The sequence below is a fragment of the Pelodiscus sinensis genome, chromosome 3, assembly GCF_052426305.1.
Source record: "Pelodiscus sinensis isolate ZL-2025 chromosome 3, ASM5242630v1, whole genome shotgun sequence".
NCBI lineage: Eukaryota > Metazoa > Chordata > Testudines > Trionychidae > Pelodiscus > Pelodiscus sinensis.
This window is the reverse complement of record NC_143054.1, coordinates 86,558,725-86,576,745: the sequence shown is the minus strand read 5'-3', so window position 1 is coordinate 86,576,745 and position 18,021 is coordinate 86,558,725. Positions and strand designations below refer to the sequence as shown.

Sequence of the window (18,021 nt, the reverse complement as noted above, 5' to 3'; positions counted from 1 at the left end):
ATTATAGTGTTTATTTTTCATTCTTTGTTGATTAATAACTGTCAGTTTTTATAGTTTTATTTTATTATGACCTGAAGTTAGTTTTCTGTGGGAGAGTTCATCTTCAGGAATACAACTGAATAAGAATTATACGGAACTGTTTCCATTATGTCTTTTGTTGACAACGTTTTAAAATGGCAGATAAATTCTAATTACACTTTGAAAACCAAACAGGACAGTATTGAGATGAATTCCATCTATTATAATCATTCACACCAGGGATTAATTTGGCTCACTTTATTTTCCTGTGAGGATTAGGATGGGAAGAAGACTGTTGTTTTAAAAAAAGTGATGTACTTTGAAATTCAGTAGTATTTTTAAATGCTGATTTCAACTGTTTAGTATTTGTTCAGGAAAGCAAAATTTAAAGCAACTGTCACTTTTAACAGTTGAGTGATAGTTACATAATTAAATCAAACTTGGTGAAAATGTTCTAATAAATATATAATTCACCATAATAACTGCTTACCTTTTAGCATCCTGCTATGACCTCTGATTAAGAGGTTTCATATTAAATGAGTTTGCTAAACTTTGCTCTGCCCATCCTTAATAACTGTGAACAAGAACACAAGAGTATTTAAGACCTCATCATCCCTCTCATGATAATGTGTGGTCTGTTGCTAATAAAGATCATATATTCTCTACTTTCAAATTCTCTCCCTCCATACCAGGATTTGGAGCTATTGTTTGAAATGCAGTAGTGCATAAAGATCCAAATTGAAGTTGTTTATTGTAGCTTTTATTGTATTCTTTTAGAACAAATTTATTTTTTCCGGTGTTACTCGTTCCTTTTTAACTGAACTCATTTCTTCTGTGTAGACTTGTAAGGAGAGGTGACTAAAACAGAACTCTCATGGCATCATATGAAATTTTGAAAATTACATATTTGTATGAGTTAGATTTAATGAATTGTCTTCAGATAGTCTACAGTTAAGCCTTTTTTATGTTTTGCCCATACATCCCAATATACACATAATATTTACAGGCAGTCCCCGGGTTACGTACAAGATAGGGACTGTAGGTTTGTTCTTAAGTTGAATTTGTACGTAAGTCGGAACTGGTACATATTGTACCCCAGGTGTCCCCGATTCAGCCGCTGGTGAAACTGACCAGCGGCTGACTACAGGAAGCCCAAGGCAGAGCTGCTTTGCCCTGGGCTTCCTGGAATCAGCCACTGATCAGTTTCAGCAGCAGCTGACTTGGAGACACCTGGGGTAGAGCAGCGCCCAAGCTGCTCTGTCCCAGGCGTCCAGATTCAGCTGCTGTTGAAACTGACCAGCAGCGGCTGAATCGGACACGCCTGGGGCAGAGCATCTGGAGTGCTGCTGGGTTGGTCTGGTAGCGCCGACCCTTGGCGCGGCGGGACCAACCCAGCAGCACCCCAACTGCTCTACCTCAGGCGTCGGCAAGAAAAGCCTGGTCTGCTGGGGGGGGGGGGGCGCACTAGCTGTGCCCCCCTCCCCCCCCCAGCAGACCAGGGAGACGCGGAGTGGCTTTTCTCGCATCTCTCCCCGCCCCTTTTCTGACTCTTGGTATCAAAGACATCTCTCCTTATCAGATTCATGGTAGTCTCAAGACACTCCAAAGTAAATTTTGTACACGCTCCATGGGAAATACGTTACCATGTATCTTAGCAGAAGTCTGAATTTCATAGCCCAGTAGGTCACCAATTCTAGCCTAAATCTGGATTTCATATTTGATGGGAAATCCCAGGTTTGCTATAGATCAGAATGGTGAAACATCTAACTTTGGCCAAGTGGAGCACATGGTTTTCTCTTGCACATACTCAAAGTAAATTGAAATTTGGTCTTTATTGCTGTAGCATATAGTGCTATAGGTATAAATCTTCAAGATTAATGGTTTTCTCTTTCTCTGCACTCCTAAAATAATCTGATATTATACATTACAGGCAGAAGCAACAAATTAACAGTTTATATCAGAAGATAAGGGAGAATGAATTACGGGCTCAACATGCCAGGCTGAGCCATCTTGGGAATTGTGAAGAATCCTATGTGACAAATTTACAGGTAGGATAGTTATTTTTGTTTGAATAGTTCAATATATATAAACGGAACAAGTTTGAAATACCTGAGGACATGTCCACAGTCCATTGAAGGCCAAAAAAGTAAAGCTGTTTGAATTGTTTGTTGTCCGTAATATTGCCTGCCACTCATGCTCCTTCAAATGCTGTCTCTGTGGGTGCTCCGCTACAGGCGGCTGTGCATCCCCATGCCGTCAATCAGATATTTTTGATAGAAGAGTCTGGTCATGGTGTTTGTGTGCAGCAGCTGTCTCATGGCACTGCTGGCACATGCATGCCCTGGCCCCCTTAGTTCTTTATCAGTCATCCTCAGCTTGAGGCGGAGTCTGTTAGTGGTATCCATACAAAGGATGTTACGCAAAGGTGTTATGCACAGGTGTACATATAATAATGTAAATAATAAACTTTATATAAAACATTAACGAAGGCTTTTCACAATTAACAGCAATTTTAAAATCAAGATTCAGAGGATTTTTGCTTTGGTTGGCTTATTCAGTAGCTATTCCCAGGAGTTACTTTTCTTAACGGTAATTCTTGTTTAATCTTTGAAAAGATTTTAAAAATGATTCTGAATATTTTGTCTGCTTTTGTTAGAGATGTCGTCAGCTCAAAAATTATGTCTTTTAACGTAATCAAATAGCCTTATACATTCTGATGTAGATTATTGAAATGGAAAGACTTTAAAAAATGCAACTTACTTTTTTTCATCATTCTTGCTACCTGTCTCCATCTTGCACTTCTCTCACCATTGACAATGACAATAGAAATGACTCAGTGCAGTAGACAGAGCAACAGATATAAAACCTAGTTTCTTTTCTTGGCTCTGCCACTTTTGAGACCTTGGGCAAGTCAGTCCACCTTTTGGTGCCTCCATTGCTCCCTCTAAAAAACAGGGATAATAATGTTTACCATCTTTCAAACAGCTTCTACCAATTAAGTACCATTACAATATTCTGGTTTGTTCATAGTTACTTTGTAGTCTGGCTTGCTTTCTGGGGTTCTAATGAAATGTTCTGAGTAGGAAACAAGTACAGAAAACGAAGATATCTGTAAAGAAAAAACTCTAAATTTTGGGGCAAATTTGACCATCTCCTTTTAAGCATGTTATGGAGATCATTGTCATTTTTTATTTTAAAGTCTGATTTGCCAAATTTAGATATACTTTGTGGAAGAGAAGAATAACTTCCAGAAATTTGCTTACAAGTAGCTCAGACATCCGATATCAACTGAAAATGAAGTCCCACTCTAGCTGTGTACAAAAAAAAAAAAAAAGTAAAGTTGTGTGCTTCACTACAGCTAGAAGTGTGATTCCCCAGCTTGTGTTATTTTTACCTATGGTAGTTTGAGGAGAGCTAGCATGAATATGTGCCTATGAACCAGGGAATGACTGGGTTTGTATGGTAGGTACAGCCTAATGAATACTAGAGCAATTATCTTCCATAGCTTGTGCTGTGTCACCTATCCTCAATAAACAAGTTTCTTTGAATAATGCAGTGCCTATCTTACAGTCCACTAAGCGAGAGCGTTTTTCTCTAGGTTATGTAAAGCTAATGTCAGCTGCACTCAACTATACTTTTTCTTTTCAGAAGCATCAACAATATGAGAGCACATCATTGCAAGCTCCATTTTCAGAAAGATCAGTGTCTCACTGTGAGCTTGAGCAAAAACTTGCATCAGTTGAGAATAAGGAAATGCAGCTCAATGAGTTTCTCAAGCAAATTTCAAACAAATCCAGTGAAGAGAAAAAGAAGATGGAAGAGAAAGTAGGTGGTTTTCATGTTTAGGTGTCCCCTGCGTGCCATGTTGTATTGGAATTTTTTCAATAGACAGCAACTAATGTGTAGGCACTAAATTATCCTGCAATGTCTATAGCCAATCTACAATCTGGTGTTTAAACATGCCAGGTATAATTCACCATTTGTTCCAGTGTTATGTGCTGTTCGTTTTAAGTGGAGTTGCTGTGTGTGAAACTCGAGTATCACAGTGTGAACTGTGTCCATTAGAAAAGTACCAGACCTCCAACTGAGTGGCAGCATGAATTCCCCATCCAAAGTGAAAGGGGCTTTTTTTTTTTTTTTTTTTTTTTTTTTTTTTAAGACTTCTGAACAGGGGCAGTCTTGCTATCCTGTACATGTGTGCAGTGCCTCCTGCAGTAAAGCTCTAGGTGTGATACAAGTAACAAATAATAACAGCCAATCAGATATTATAAACTACTGCCACAGGTACCATAACATGTCTGCCACATGGATTGTAACTTGTGAATATGAATGTAATTCTGGAACATTCAGAACCAGGGAGAGACCATGCTGACTGAGGGAGCAGAAAAACAACTCAATGAAATAGCATTAGCTTCTCCTGGAGGGAATGAAAAAGCTGTGGACAGCTTCAATGGTGTTACCCTATGAATGTAAATGACTTTCCCTCTTCCAGCTGCCATCTTCAGCACCATGTTAATTAAGCTTGCTCCCTGCAAGCATATCTGACCTGATGCTGAAATCACCCATCTCCACTGTGGCTCTTGTGGTTGCTAATGCGAATGGAACTAAAGAGAAACATTGTTTCTTAAATTTCCCTAGTGCAGAGAAGGCTGTAGGCTGCTAAGCACAAAGGCTTGTTATGGTTTGTTGAAATCTTAATTTTTGTTTTCTTTACTTACCTTCAGTTGAGCAGTTCCCTTAGAAGGGACATCGGCTCCTCTGAGAAATCTTAAAATACGACGTACAAACTGACGACTCAGAATATTTACAAAACATCATTATATCATGTCTGCAATAGAAACAGTATCTATTCCTGACAAGCATGAATGGGTCTGAACCCCTCTTGAATGTTATAAATAGTATTCAGAAACCAGTTAAGGCCTGTGGCTGACTCTTATTTCAGCTGGTCAGTTAGGCTTGCTCAACATATCACTTTAAAGGAAAATTGCATCTCTATACCTCAGCTAAACAGTCTGAAGATTCATGTGATTTGAAGCACCTATTAACATGAATAAACAAACATATTTCTGTTAAATAGCGTGGAAAGTTTGGGCCTAGAATGGCTGTCTCTAATACAGCAGAGACAGGTCTCAAAAACTGAGCCATTCTTACTTCTGGAGTGAATGTGTCCAATCCATGAGTGAAAAGCTGCTGCCTGCGCTGATTCTGGGCTTTTCTAGGAGTTGGGCAGACTCCCTGCAGCCTAATTCACTGCACAGCCATGACTTCTTCCCTAAGTCCCATTCAGCTTGTGGACTGAATGAGGCAGGGATCCTGGGGAAACCGGGGGGGGTGGGGGGATGTGATCACATAATTAAAGTAGGATTGGATTACAGTGGCAGAAGGGAGGGACTGTAGGGCCAGAAAGGACACATGTTGTAGAGACACCGCTGACAGGAGGTCTGAACTCTGGGTTAGAGCCTAGTCCAGTAGGCTGCCTGTTTGCATGACCCCCATGCATCATCAACTGTACTAATGTTAAGATCAGTCAGAGCCAAAAGAGGAAGAGGCCCCTGATCAGTGACTTAGGAATTGATCCTGAGGGTACTGACGTTTATTTTCCTCATCAAGGGAACTATTTGCTGATTATAATTTCTTGGTGAATTCCTGCCTCCCTAAAGGCTGTGGTAGGGTTCTCCATTCCAAGACAAGGGGCAGGAGTTTGTAACAAACACCTAGTAAGGGAGGAACCCCAGCTACATAGAAGAGGACCAAATTAAGGTTTCATAGACCACTTTAATAGTGACATTAATACTAACTTTCGAGGGCTGACCTTTACCGGAAAAACAATCCTCTAAGAAGGGGAAGAGGATACTGTGATTGCAGGAAAGAAAACTCAGATTGTGGGTGTAAGAGGAACAGGGAAGAGAAGAAAAAGGGGAGATGTGGAGAAGGCCATAGTATTAGTCCGTGAAAATGATGGAAGATTTTAGTGGGCCAAATAGTTGTGCAAAACCACACTGAAGAAAGCACAAGACCAGCATCCTCTCAAGGAAGATGAGATGTCAGAGTAGCAAAGGCATTTTGGAGGACCATAGGTTTGGGGAGCACATCCAAATACTTTTGAGTTTGATCTGGTAAGAACTATCTTAGACTAGCCTGAATGCTGTGTCATATTTTGAAATCCTGATAATTAAGAGATTCATATAAAAACTAATCTTAAAACTTAACAGAATTTATAGTAAGGATGTGAAGAGGTGGGTAATTGGCTAATCGTGTAGTTGATAGAACTTTTATCAACTACACGATTAGTCAATAAGGGAAGGCACTCAGTCCCAGCTTGCACCGGGTCCAGGAGCTACCCACGCTGCGGCTTTGCAAGTTAAATGTAGTAGGAGGTGGGCAAGCAGGCAGCCCAGCTCCTACTATGTTTAAACTGTGGAGGCGCAGTGAGGGTAGGTCCTGGGCCTGGTGCAAGCTGGGACTGTCTGGGCTTGCTCAGTCACAGCTTTTTTTGGGTCCTGGGACCCCCTACGGACAGGGGCTGCTGCCAAAGCAACCTCTGCCTGTGGCAAGTGTGGGCCCACCGCAGGCAGAAGCTGCTTCATGGCAGCCTCCCCCTGCCCCAAGTGCTGCTGCCTCTGATAGAGGCAGCAGTGCGGGGGGGGGGGGGAGAGAGGAAGGAACAGGCAGTATTATGGGAATGGGGGGGGGAGGACTTGCTTTTAAGCCAGCTCCCCACCGGCTCCTGCTTCCCCCTTCTGCCCCTTGCTACCTCTATATCAGAGACAGTAAAGTGTGGGGTGGGGGTGAAGGGGGGGGCGAGTTGTCAACTACCCAGGAAGCTTAGGCTTATCGGATAGTCAACTACTCACATCTCTAATTTGTATGCAGCCCTTCTGTAGCCCCCAAGGATCCTGACTTGTTTAGAAAACTGTCCCTGGAAAAGCTTTTTAGATGTTGTCAACTAGTAATCATTTTTATAGACTCTATCATTAGACCCTGACGTTGCCAGTGTCACACATAGCATTTGTATTTTCAGCAGTATGGATGTGTTCAGCGCTAGACACAGAAACAACAACTGCATTTCATATTTTAAAAGGATACATTTCACACTTATTCATGGTGACAAGTGTTTCTAATCCTTTAAGTTGCTAGATTATTGACCTGAGCAATAGGGGAAGAGTTTTCATTAAATCAGATCCTGAATGAGAAGATTTTTAGTAGTCTTTTTTTAAGTCCTTGTTAATAAAGCAAGTGCCAGGAATATGTACAGGTGTACGTATCTTGGTTCTCAAACATAGCAAAGAAATTATCTTGCAGACTGATGGTGAATTAAGATTCCCTTAGTAAATCTGCCTTAACAAAGCTGCTATTTCATTGTGATGTCCTCTGATGCAGTTGTTGGGCTGTGTCAAATTTAAATTTTTGGCTCAGATTCCTAAAGGGTTTAGTCCAAATAGGAATATTAATTCTTAAAAAAATTTCTTGTAGCTGTTGCACAAAGTAATATAAACCCAAACATTTAGGACATCTGTCCTCAGAAGATGCTATCTGGCAACCTGTTTATATTGTATGTGTATATTATAAAATGAGTGTTGAAATAACACTTGGTAATGCAGGAAGAGTATTATGAGTGAACCACTGTTAACGGCAAGCACTTTGAGATCTACTGATTAAAAGCACTGTTTAAGACAGGGGTGGGCAATAAGCGGCCTATGGGCCCGACGTGGTTCGCCAGGGTTAGTGTCTGGTGGCCCGCCAGGGGCTAACCCTGGTGAACTATGTCCATCTCACAGGCCACTTATTACCTACCCCTGGTTTGAGCTAGGTATTGTTTTTATTACCACTGCAGTACCTTTGGGCATCTGCTAGACTGGAACTCCACTGTGCTTGGTGGGCATATGCAGAAAAACAGTCCCTGCCTTAAAAACAAGACAAAGGATAGGAGAGGAAACAGGCACAGGGATGTGAAGTGACTTGCTCAGTGTCACCCAGCAGGTCAGTGGCAGAGGCTAGACTAGAACCAAGCCTCTTTTCCCCAGTCTAGTGCCCTATCTAAGGCCATGCCTTAAGTCTCATATGTGGGTTGTGACCAGGGGAGCCAACAGACTTGCCAAGCCCCTGGTGAAGGGGAGATGCACTCCCAAAAGGGGCAGTTGCTTTGGATGGAAGGGGCAGGGCCGTGGGCAGCCATCCCTCACCATGACCCTCAGCTTCCTGGTGCTAGCTCTGAGCTGCCTGGAGCATGCTGCACTGTGCTCCAGCAGTGATTTAAAGGTTTTGGGGCTCCAGCCACCACTGCTACTAGTAGCAGCAGTGGTGGCTGGAAGCCCCGGGCACTTTTGAATCACCAGGCCCCAGGGCAGTTGCTCCGTTTTCCCTGCTGTTGGCAGGCCTGGCTGTGACCCAGAGTATTTACCCAAGATCTCTGAAATATGTATGTATGATATGGATTTTTTTAAAGTAGGGCTGTATGCTCTAGTAGCTAATGTGCCACAGATCAGAGAAAACTATCCTAATTTATTCAGAACCAGAAGATTTACCTGGCATTCCTCAGGTCAGCAATTTCCCTGTGTGAATCGAAGGAGGGCGCCAGCCTCCCCCCCCCCCCCAAAGGGCACTTGTGGGTGGGAGGTTTGGGTAGAGCTGGGGCTGAAGGGTTCAGTATACAGGCTGCTGTAGGGAGAGAGGCTACCCTAGCCCCCTCTCTCACTGCAGCAGCTTTGAGCCAGATGCCACAGAAGAAAACTCTCCTATATAGTAAATAGCTATCCCTTACAGCCCTGCCCTCTGCTGCCCTATCTCTGGCTCATTTTTGTCTCCCTGGGGTCATTATACAGAATAACTGTCCTTTGAGCAGAGCCTTCCCATTTCATGTTATGAGAAATAATCACATTCCAGGCACATCCCATTGTCTTTACAGTCAAACCGTGACCTTGCTTTAAGTGACGCTAGCAGGAAGATTTGGTGGTCTTGATTGTTATCCTTTAGGAGTTCTTAAACAGATGGATGGACAGACTCATTCCCTCACAGACAGACAAGCTCTCTCAAATATATAGTAGATAAATAACTGAAAATTATGTGATATAATGCTGTCTGACTTCAAATCCACAAACATAGATCGGTTTCCCCTTTGGCTGAGTAGCAAAAATCCAGGTTCTTGTAGAGAGGTTTCCGTTTGGATGAGTAATTGATGGCATGGTATCAGAGTATTTTCTTAGTGCATTATGTTTATTACAAGAAATGTACACCAATCCTGTTCACCTGGATAAACAGTAGGAAAAAGCCAGCACGTAGATTGCTCTTCTATTGAAGCCTCACTCCAGGCTTTGCATTATCTCAAGAAACAATTCACTGCCTGTCATTTCTCTCCAAGGATCCACACAGACTCACAGCAAAATGCAGACTCTTTCAGCTGTCTGACCACCCTCTTGTTTTGTCCCAGTTCTCCTGCTGCTGTTCTTCCCATCTCTGTTTACAGGCAGAGCAAGCCAGAATAGTGAGAAACTTCCTAGCACATTGTGGGCACTTGACATGAAGAAGAATGTGTTAAATAAGGATGTTTGTCAATTCCCAGTCAGTGGGTCATTTAAATTAGAGTAAAACAACTGTAGCTTCATATGTGCTTGTTACAATGCAAATATTTAAAGATGAGAACTGGTCTGGATTTAAGCAAAATAAACAACCCTTTGGTGTAATGTTCTGTAATAGCTAACCCTTAGTTCGGGCTGAAAATATACCTTCTAAGGATCTGATGAGTTTTAAGAATGAAAAATCTATTTCTAGATTGACTAGTACAGATTTATTTTCTACCATAATAAATTATGTAATTTTATTATCTTTTTAGCTTAAAACTAGAGACCGATATATAAACAGCCTGAAAAAGAAATGTCAAAAGGAATCTGAACAAAACAAAGACAGACAGAGACGAATTGAAACCCTAGAAAAATATCTGGCTGACCTGCCAACGCTGGATGATGTAGAAAGACAGAGTAAGCAGGTAAAAGAGAAGTATCTGATTTTTAAGAATACTTAAAAGAAGAGGTACAGCTACAAACATATTCTGGTGGTGGGTTTGGCAATTCCTCTTGTCTGAGTTGCAGTGTGTATCACACTTTTCCCCACCTGGTTAGTAAGCTAAGTGTTAAAAGGTGGTTTAACAGTGTAACAAGGATAATAAAAATAGAGGTTAGCACATTGTAGCTGGAAGCAGTCAAAACGAGGCTAACCGTGTATTCAGAAGATCACTGTAAAGCTGGGGCATGTAGTAAGTAATGTTAATACAGAACCTAGCATTGTATCTTGACTATTTGGATGTAATGTCTCAGCTGCAGATTCTAGAAGAGAAGAACAAGCAGCTCCAAGAAACAGTGACAGATTTGGAGAAGAAGCTTGGAGACATTAGAACACAATGTAGGGAGAAAGAGCTGCAGCTTGTGTGTCAGAAAAAGAAAGAAAAAGACCTGGTTGCCACAGTGCAAAGGTACGAACACTACTTGCCCAGAGCTTTGGGACTGTTGTTTTAAGCCATCAAATTCTTTGTAACTTTACTCCAATACAGTGTCAGTGACTTTTATGTTTCTCACAGGAACATATTAGCACACAAAGTGTGACAGTGTAATGCATCAGAAAGCATGATGAGAATTTCCTTTGCTTCATTTTACCAATGATATGGTAACAGAGGAGTGGCTGACTAAAACCACAGTCTCTCTCAGTTGGTATCATGGAGTTGTGCTCAATAAGAGTGGAGTAGAATAAGCAAGTGCTGCAAAAGAGCATTGTACAGAGACTCCCAGTATTCCAAGTTAAATAATCCTGTACTGGAGAGTAGGAAAAGCTCAGGAGAAGTTGGCTGCAGGGTAAACTAGCCATGGAAGGGCCAAAGATTTAAAAATCCAGCATCCCTCTCCGAGTGGGGAGAGATTTGTTCTGAAGTGGGAGAATATTTACAGGGAGCTTTAACTGCAGCTGGTGCCCTGTTGCTGGCCTTATGTAATCATAAAGGAACAAATTTGGCAAATGTCCATGGAAAAATTCCAGATAGATGATTTAATGAGACAATGGCATTATGGCGTAGGTTACATTTTTATACTATTTAAAGGTGTAATTTTTAAAGGAAGAATACCAATTGGAGTTCTGTAATAAAGTGAGCCAAATGAAAAGGATTATTTGGTTATGAAAAGGATAATTTCTTATTATGGGAGTGGGTGTTACCTTAGTTTAGGATCCCCCACTTGCCTAAATGTACATGCCAGTAGCAGTCTAAAAGGGTATGACTGATGAAAGGCTAGCCAGTTGGGATATCTAGCCAGGCAGATCACTAGGCACATTGTTTCCAGCTTACAGCTGATGCACCTTTTTATTTGTGCTCATGGTTTTGTCTCACTTGAAAGCCTACAAATATTTGAAATGGTCTCTGGTTTCTGTATTGGAAAATAGGATTGTCACTGTAATAAAATGCATTTATTTTTGAAAGCTGCTGAGAAGGGAAGCTCTTGGCAGCACGTAGGGGCTTTAAATCAACTGCAGAGTGCTGGGAACATTCATGTGGCATGGAGACAGTGTAATGGCTGACATTTGGCTTTATGCTGCCCCCTCACATGCCCGTGTTAGAAGGCAGAAATGATAGACCATAGTGCTTGGCACTGTGGGGACATCTAGACAGCAGTGGAGCTCAGGGGGACCCCCTAGGCAACTTGAGTAAAGCTGCTGTAAGAACAACCCACAGAGCTGCTCTGACTATTGTTGGAGCTGATTCATATCCTACAGCAGCCCATAAAATAGGCAGCACAAAGGTGCTATAAAGACACATTGCTTTCCTTCCTCTGGGTGCACCTCCAGTGCCATGCCTCAAGAGTCTGGTCCAGGATTTTTAAACTATGACAAAATACTACAAAGGTGGACTACATTGAATACGCTTCAGGGGCACATCTAAACTCAAAACTCCGGTCATCTGAAGAAGTGGGCTCTGCCCACGAAAGCTCATGATACCATCTATGTGTTTTGTTCATCTAGAAACTACCAGACCATTTGTTGTCTTTTAAATTTATATTGAATAAGTAATAAAACTTTCCTCTGCGTTTAGATTAGTCTGTTATTATTAGTGACATGGTGGCCTTAAGAAATCCAGGATTTACACCATTTACCCACCTGTCAGTTTACTTACACCTGAAGCTGGAATCTACTTGTAAAGTCTTGGTGGGTGTGGTGAGAGAGCAGGTGAAGTGGGTTATGGTGCCACTGGAACGTGCTGCAGTTTTGTTTGCTTGCCTTTCCAATAAATTGACTAGTTAGTTGCTTTTTTCATTCTTATCTCTGAACTGCAGTTTGCAACAGAAAGTAGAAAAATGCCTGGAAGATGGTATCCGCCTCCCCATGTTGGACACAAAACAGCTTCAGAGTGAGAATGAATGCCTCAAAGAAAAGAATGAGAGAGCCAGTAAGGTCAGTCTATGAAACTGATTAAATGAACTCTCACAGCATCCACAACCTTAGAATCGTCTATTGTGTTTCTTTTGTCTTATTTTTCTCTCACACAATTTTTCACATGTATTGTTGATTCTGGTTTCCCTTCAACACGTTTCTTGAGTCAGTGCATTTGTTTTCCATTAATTCTCAGTTGCATAAAAAAATCTAACATTTTTTGGCAAACGAAGTACAGAAAGACTTAGTTTTTACCAATTAACTGGTAATAAGTTAATTGTGATTGTATAATCAGTAAATGTCATGATGAAAATTGCTATAAATGTTAAGCAGTATTTTTCCTTTTTTATTTACTTCGGAGACATCATTTAAGTTTCAGATTTAGATATTTGAGAGAATGGTTAATTAGAAATTATGCTATTTAAAACTCAGGGCGTATCATCTTTTTGAATGTGGTATGCAGTTATATTTCCTTTTTTATAGGTCATAGACAATCAACAAAATCAGATAGCTGGGATGATATTAGAAATTCAGGTAAGGAAATGTATATATTTTGCGATTGCTTTAGTCAGTTGCAGTTTATGATAATGTACTTATTAAAACAATATCTGTGCCGATAGAAACTTGGTTAGAAATATCTCCTTAACCTTAACTACAGTTACTTGCATTCCCTCCTAGCCTCTTAATTTATTCATTATTGATGTTTTACCAAGTTTCTTTGCATTGGCCATACAATTTGGGGGGGAAATTAAACAATGAAATCTGAAGCAGTATGAGGTTTTGCTAAGTTCATAACTGAATTTAAATTTCAAGTGTGAGCAATATAAATTGGGCAACTGAAACTTCTCACATTTATCAGTCAATAAAACTAAGCTTTTTAGCATTTGGAAATGGAAATAAATTGGCTTCCCAGCATAAGGTAGAAAACTGCCTTTCTACCAGCTGTCTCATGGTCTAAAAGGATATTATGTCAGATAACCTCAGAGTAGTTTTGTCACTTTTAGTGCTATTGGTAAGACTGCATTCTCTTTAACAACATGTCACAGGATGGGCATAAACTGTAGTCACCTATGAAAAAGAAATAGCCATTACACTGCTAAATTTTGAACACATGATGTTGAACATTAGCAGTTGCTTTAAGCTGCAATCCTGAATGAACAGAACTCACAAGAATAGATTTGAAATAAAAACTAATATTGATCAGTTGCTACACTATGAATTATGTGGCTTATCTGTTAATAAAACACTTTCCTTCACTTTCATAAAATAACTGATATATTTACTCATCAGTCATCTGACTGACCTTTTAGTAGCATAACACACTTAAACGATCACAATGTATTTCCTTGATGTCTCCACTTTCTCATTCCATGTGCTTCCCTGCTGCTGGGTAGCAGATCAGTGAAAGTCTTTAAATATGTTGAGTGTCTTGTGCTGAGTCAGATGATGAGTTGGATTATAAGACCAGTAGCTACAAGCTCTGCTTTATTTATTGGTCCCAAGGCAGCAGTGCCCTAACCTGAGTTAGCCCCAGCAGCCAACTCTATTTCCATTGTCAGAGTGTGCTGCTGTTCTATTAGCAGCCTATTTTTTACACACTGTCTTCAGCACGGTATGGGTGAGAGATGGAAAAAAAGCCTGCATGCCTGACACTTGTGCCCAGTGTACTGTTAGCTGTAGTTGACAGGCTAATTCTCTTCTTACACAATCATAAGTCAGGTCTGACTCCACTGAAGGCAGTGGAGTTACACAGGTGAAAATTGGTTTTATATGGAAAGAGAATCTGGCTTATTATTTCCCTAGGGTTGCTGAAGACGCTGTCAGTTTCAGTTACCTATTGCATAATTAGTGCAATGTAGGCAGCTTTGACCCGTAGAAAATAAGTGAGGGTCAGAATGAGTTTAAAACCTGGGTGGGAGGACCAGAATCTTCGTTGCAATGGGCTACCCTTCAGCACAGCAGAAGTGACAAAAATAGCGTCCTTTTCAGATCCTTGGAGCAACCAGGATACACTTCAGCTTCTAGCACCATTTAGAGCAGTTTTCAAATGCTGACTTAACAATGCTCCCCTGGGAGCTAACACCAAGGACTGTTGAATTTCTCTGTGCTCCATGCATACTCCTGTTTTGTGGACCCTGGAAGGGGAAGGTGGAGATCTAGTTATGCCAGTAATGTGCCAGCAAAGGATTTGTCATGCCTGGGGATTCCTCAGCTTTCTACTTGGGGCAGCTTTAAATTGTCTTTTTGCCCTGGAGTGGTGCAAAGAGGACTCCAGTGTGAGCAAGAATCTTGCTCTCTCTCTTAAAACTTCTGTTTTTAAATTAAGATCTCTTTCTTGTCACCCTGTTAGTAAGAAATATTCTTGCTACTGAATCCCATCTGCTTCCAGTTCCAATGTCCTGTTTGGTGGCAACTCAAACAACAATGTCTCTTGCCACCACAAGACTTTTAAATGTGAAGCACCAGTACAGGAATATGCATAAGCAATCTCCTGAAAGATCCAATGAACCTCAGGGTATGTCTACACTACCCCACTAGTTCGAACTAGGGGGGTAATGTAGGCATACCGCACTTGCAAATGAAGCCCGGGATTTGAATTTCCCGGGCTTCATTTGCATAAGCGGGGAGCTGCCCTTTTTAAAACCCCGTGCAGCACGGCTACACGGGGCACGACCTAGGTAGTTCGAACTAGGCTTCCTAGTTCGAACTACCATTACTCCTCATTTCACGAGGAGTAACGGTAGTTCGAACTAGGAAGCCTAGTTCGAACTACCTAGTTCGTGCCCCGTGTAGCCGTGCTGCACGGGGTTCGAACCGGCGGGGTTTTAAAAATGGCGGCTCCCCGCTTATGCAAATGAAGCCCGGGAAATTCAAATCCCGGGCTTCATTTGCAAGTGCGGTATGCCTACATTACCCTCCTAGTTCGAACTAGCGGGGTAGTGTAGACATACCCTCAGGGACTAGATGTTGAGCACCAATGGTCTGACACAAATTGGAGACTTGCCATTGATTTCAGTGGGCTTCAGATGAAGCCCCAGCAGACCACTCCCAAAAGAACAAAAATTGGGACTTCAGAAGCTGAGAAATTCTCTGGCCTGTTGAATGGTGAAGTCCGCCCACCAGAGCATCCAGATTCCCTCTGCAGACTTGCCTGCTGCCATGGCTGTTTGACCAGCCCTGTTCCTCCTCTGCCTGTGTCAGAACAGAGAAGCTTTACCTGGGGACCAGCAATTTCAGGCTTGTTGGCTTCAAAGCTGAGAGTAGGCCACACAACTTAATGTGACCTTTTTTCCCTCCTGCCATTTTCATATTTTTGTGGAGAAGAGTTTCAGTGCTTGTTTCTGGCCCTTAAGGCTCCATCAGTCCATATTTACTTGACCTCTGACCTCAGCAGTCAGCATGTAGCACCTGTTCTCCTGTCTCCTACTCCTTGCTTCTGCTGGAAGTTTATACTACACTAGAAGAGGAAGGATTTCTTTCCAGAACCAGGAAGCACAGAACATGGTTAAGCAGATACCAGACCTTTTTCAATCTTCCTTATTTATTCAGTGAATTCATCTCCAATTTAAAATTATCCTTTAGAATTTCAGTTCAGTATTTTATTAAAATGTAGCTCATCACATATTAATTTTTATATTTGTCTCCCAGAAGTGTCAGCTGAAATGAAAACAAATCCTACTCTGAACATTTTAATATCCTGTTTATTTGAAATCTCTAAATAATGAGTTTGATCTTCCTATTATTTTTATTGTGAAAGATTAACATCCTGGTTTGTTTTGAGTTGCTTTTTTAAAATTCTGGTTCAAATGATTAATTTAGATAATCACAAAACTAGCTTTTCTTTTATGAAAGAAATAATAATCTAATGTTTAAAAGGAGAATGTTTGTATGTTTGTGCTCTAATAACTTGGACACTATAAGACCTACCGCAGCCAAACTTTCCATGGGATAACTTTTCCTCCAGGAGAAGGTTTTAAGGTACTTTTGGACCCGATTGGGCCAAATCTCAACCTATAAAATATATATATATATATATATATATATATATATATATATATATATATATATATATATATCCGCCCATCCTAGGTCACGTGCCCGCTGTCTGCGGCCCGAAAGTGCCGTCCAGGACTTGCCCCACCCCCACACACACACAACAGCTCGGGCATCTGCAGGAAGCAGAGCTAGTCGGGGGTAGCGCTGGCCAGGGAGATCAGGAGGAGGAGAACCGGCCGGCAGGAAGCAGGGCTGGCGGGTGGAAGGGGGAAGCGAATTGGCCGGCATGGAGCACAACCGAGCAATGCCGGGTAACTCCAGATAGTAAAGTATATAAAAGCCAGATTGCACAGAGCAGGTGTAATCTAAACCATATCTGGCATTCCCACAGCTGGGTTTGTTTGTGCAACATGACTGATGGGATTAACACAATTTAATTTTAACTTTATATAGAAAGTGTAAAATAAGTCACATGGCGAGAGGGGAAGAGAAACCCATAGGACTGTGTGTCCAGAATGGTAAGCCAGTGAGCTAGTAGTATGAAAGTGTGCACTTAGAAAGCTCTTATCTAAGCTAGGAATAATAAATGAACACACATTTCCAATTTTACAGATCCCTGGCAAATGCCAGTGACACTCCATGAATCGATGGCATACATAAGATTCAGTGTAATACAGAATTGTATATGAAATTATTTCCAGACTATTCATTAATGAAGTATGAATAAAGCTATACATAGGACAAGTGCCAGACAGAATTTTGAAAATCAAATGGTAAAAACAGTACTTGTGAACAAGTCTCTTTTGAAATCTGTAATGCACCTAACTGGGATGAACATAAAACAAAGAATGTAAACAGTCATTCACTGTGGCTATTGAATGTAAGAACCTTCTTTAGTTGATGAACAATATATTTGGGGGCTCTACATGGTGATTTAGCATACCAGTAAGAATAAATTAACTTGTTTTTCATGTTGACTCAGTGTCAGTGGAGTTGTTGACATGTTGATCTTTTGAATCTGAGAAACTTAGTATTTATTAGCAATAGATTCATAGAAAGTTATTGCTGGTTTGTAACTGCAAGGATGATTACACGCAGTCCCCGAGTTACGCGGATCCGACTTACGTCGGAGCTGCAGTTACGAACGGGGATCTGACTTACGTCGGAGCCACAGTTACGAACGGGGCCCGTCTCCCTGGTCTCCAGCAGACCAGGGAGAGGAAGCAAAGCAGCGGAGCATGCGGGCAGCGGACAGCCCAGACGCGTCTGGGCTGCCCGCGTGCTCTGCGGCTTTGCTCTGCTTTGCTCCCCGTCTCCCTGGTCTGCAGACTAGGGGGACGGGGAGCAAGGCCGTGGAGCCCGAGGGCAGCAGGACAGCCACGGCGCGTCTGGGCTGTCCTGCTGCCCCGTGCTCCGCGGCTTTGCTCCGGACGCCTGTGGTACAGCAGCTGGGGCGCTGCCGGTTGGTCCCGTAGCGCCGCTATGGGCGCTACTGGACCAACCCGGCATCACCCCAGCTGCTCTGCCCCAGGCGTCCTGATTCAGCCACTGCTGGTCAGTTTCAGCAGTGGCTGAATCAGGACGCCTGGGACAGAGCAGCTT

General features: G+C 41.8%; 1 protein-coding gene across 9 annotated transcripts in view; it reads left to right on the top strand.

The window, feature by feature from the left end:
• Positions 1-18,021, top strand: part of CEP85L (centrosomal protein 85L) — a 234,914-nt gene that overhangs the window by 212,687 nt on the left and 4,206 nt on the right. For 8 of the 9 annotated variants that reach the window (XM_075924054.2, XM_025184650.3, XM_089777223.1 and 5 more), the window contains 6 exons: positions 1,949-2,066; positions 3,667-3,843; positions 9,848-10,000; positions 10,329-10,483; positions 12,327-12,444; positions 12,907-12,957. In XM_075924054.2, coding sequence (XP_075780169.1) covers positions 1,949-2,066; positions 3,667-3,843; positions 9,848-10,000; positions 10,329-10,483; positions 12,327-12,444; positions 12,907-12,957 — 772 coding nt within the window. The remainder of the gene's footprint in view (positions 1-1,948; positions 2,067-3,666; positions 3,844-9,847; positions 10,001-10,328; positions 10,484-12,326; positions 12,445-12,906; positions 12,958-18,021) is intronic. The other variant, XM_075924053.2, reaches the window with a different exon arrangement.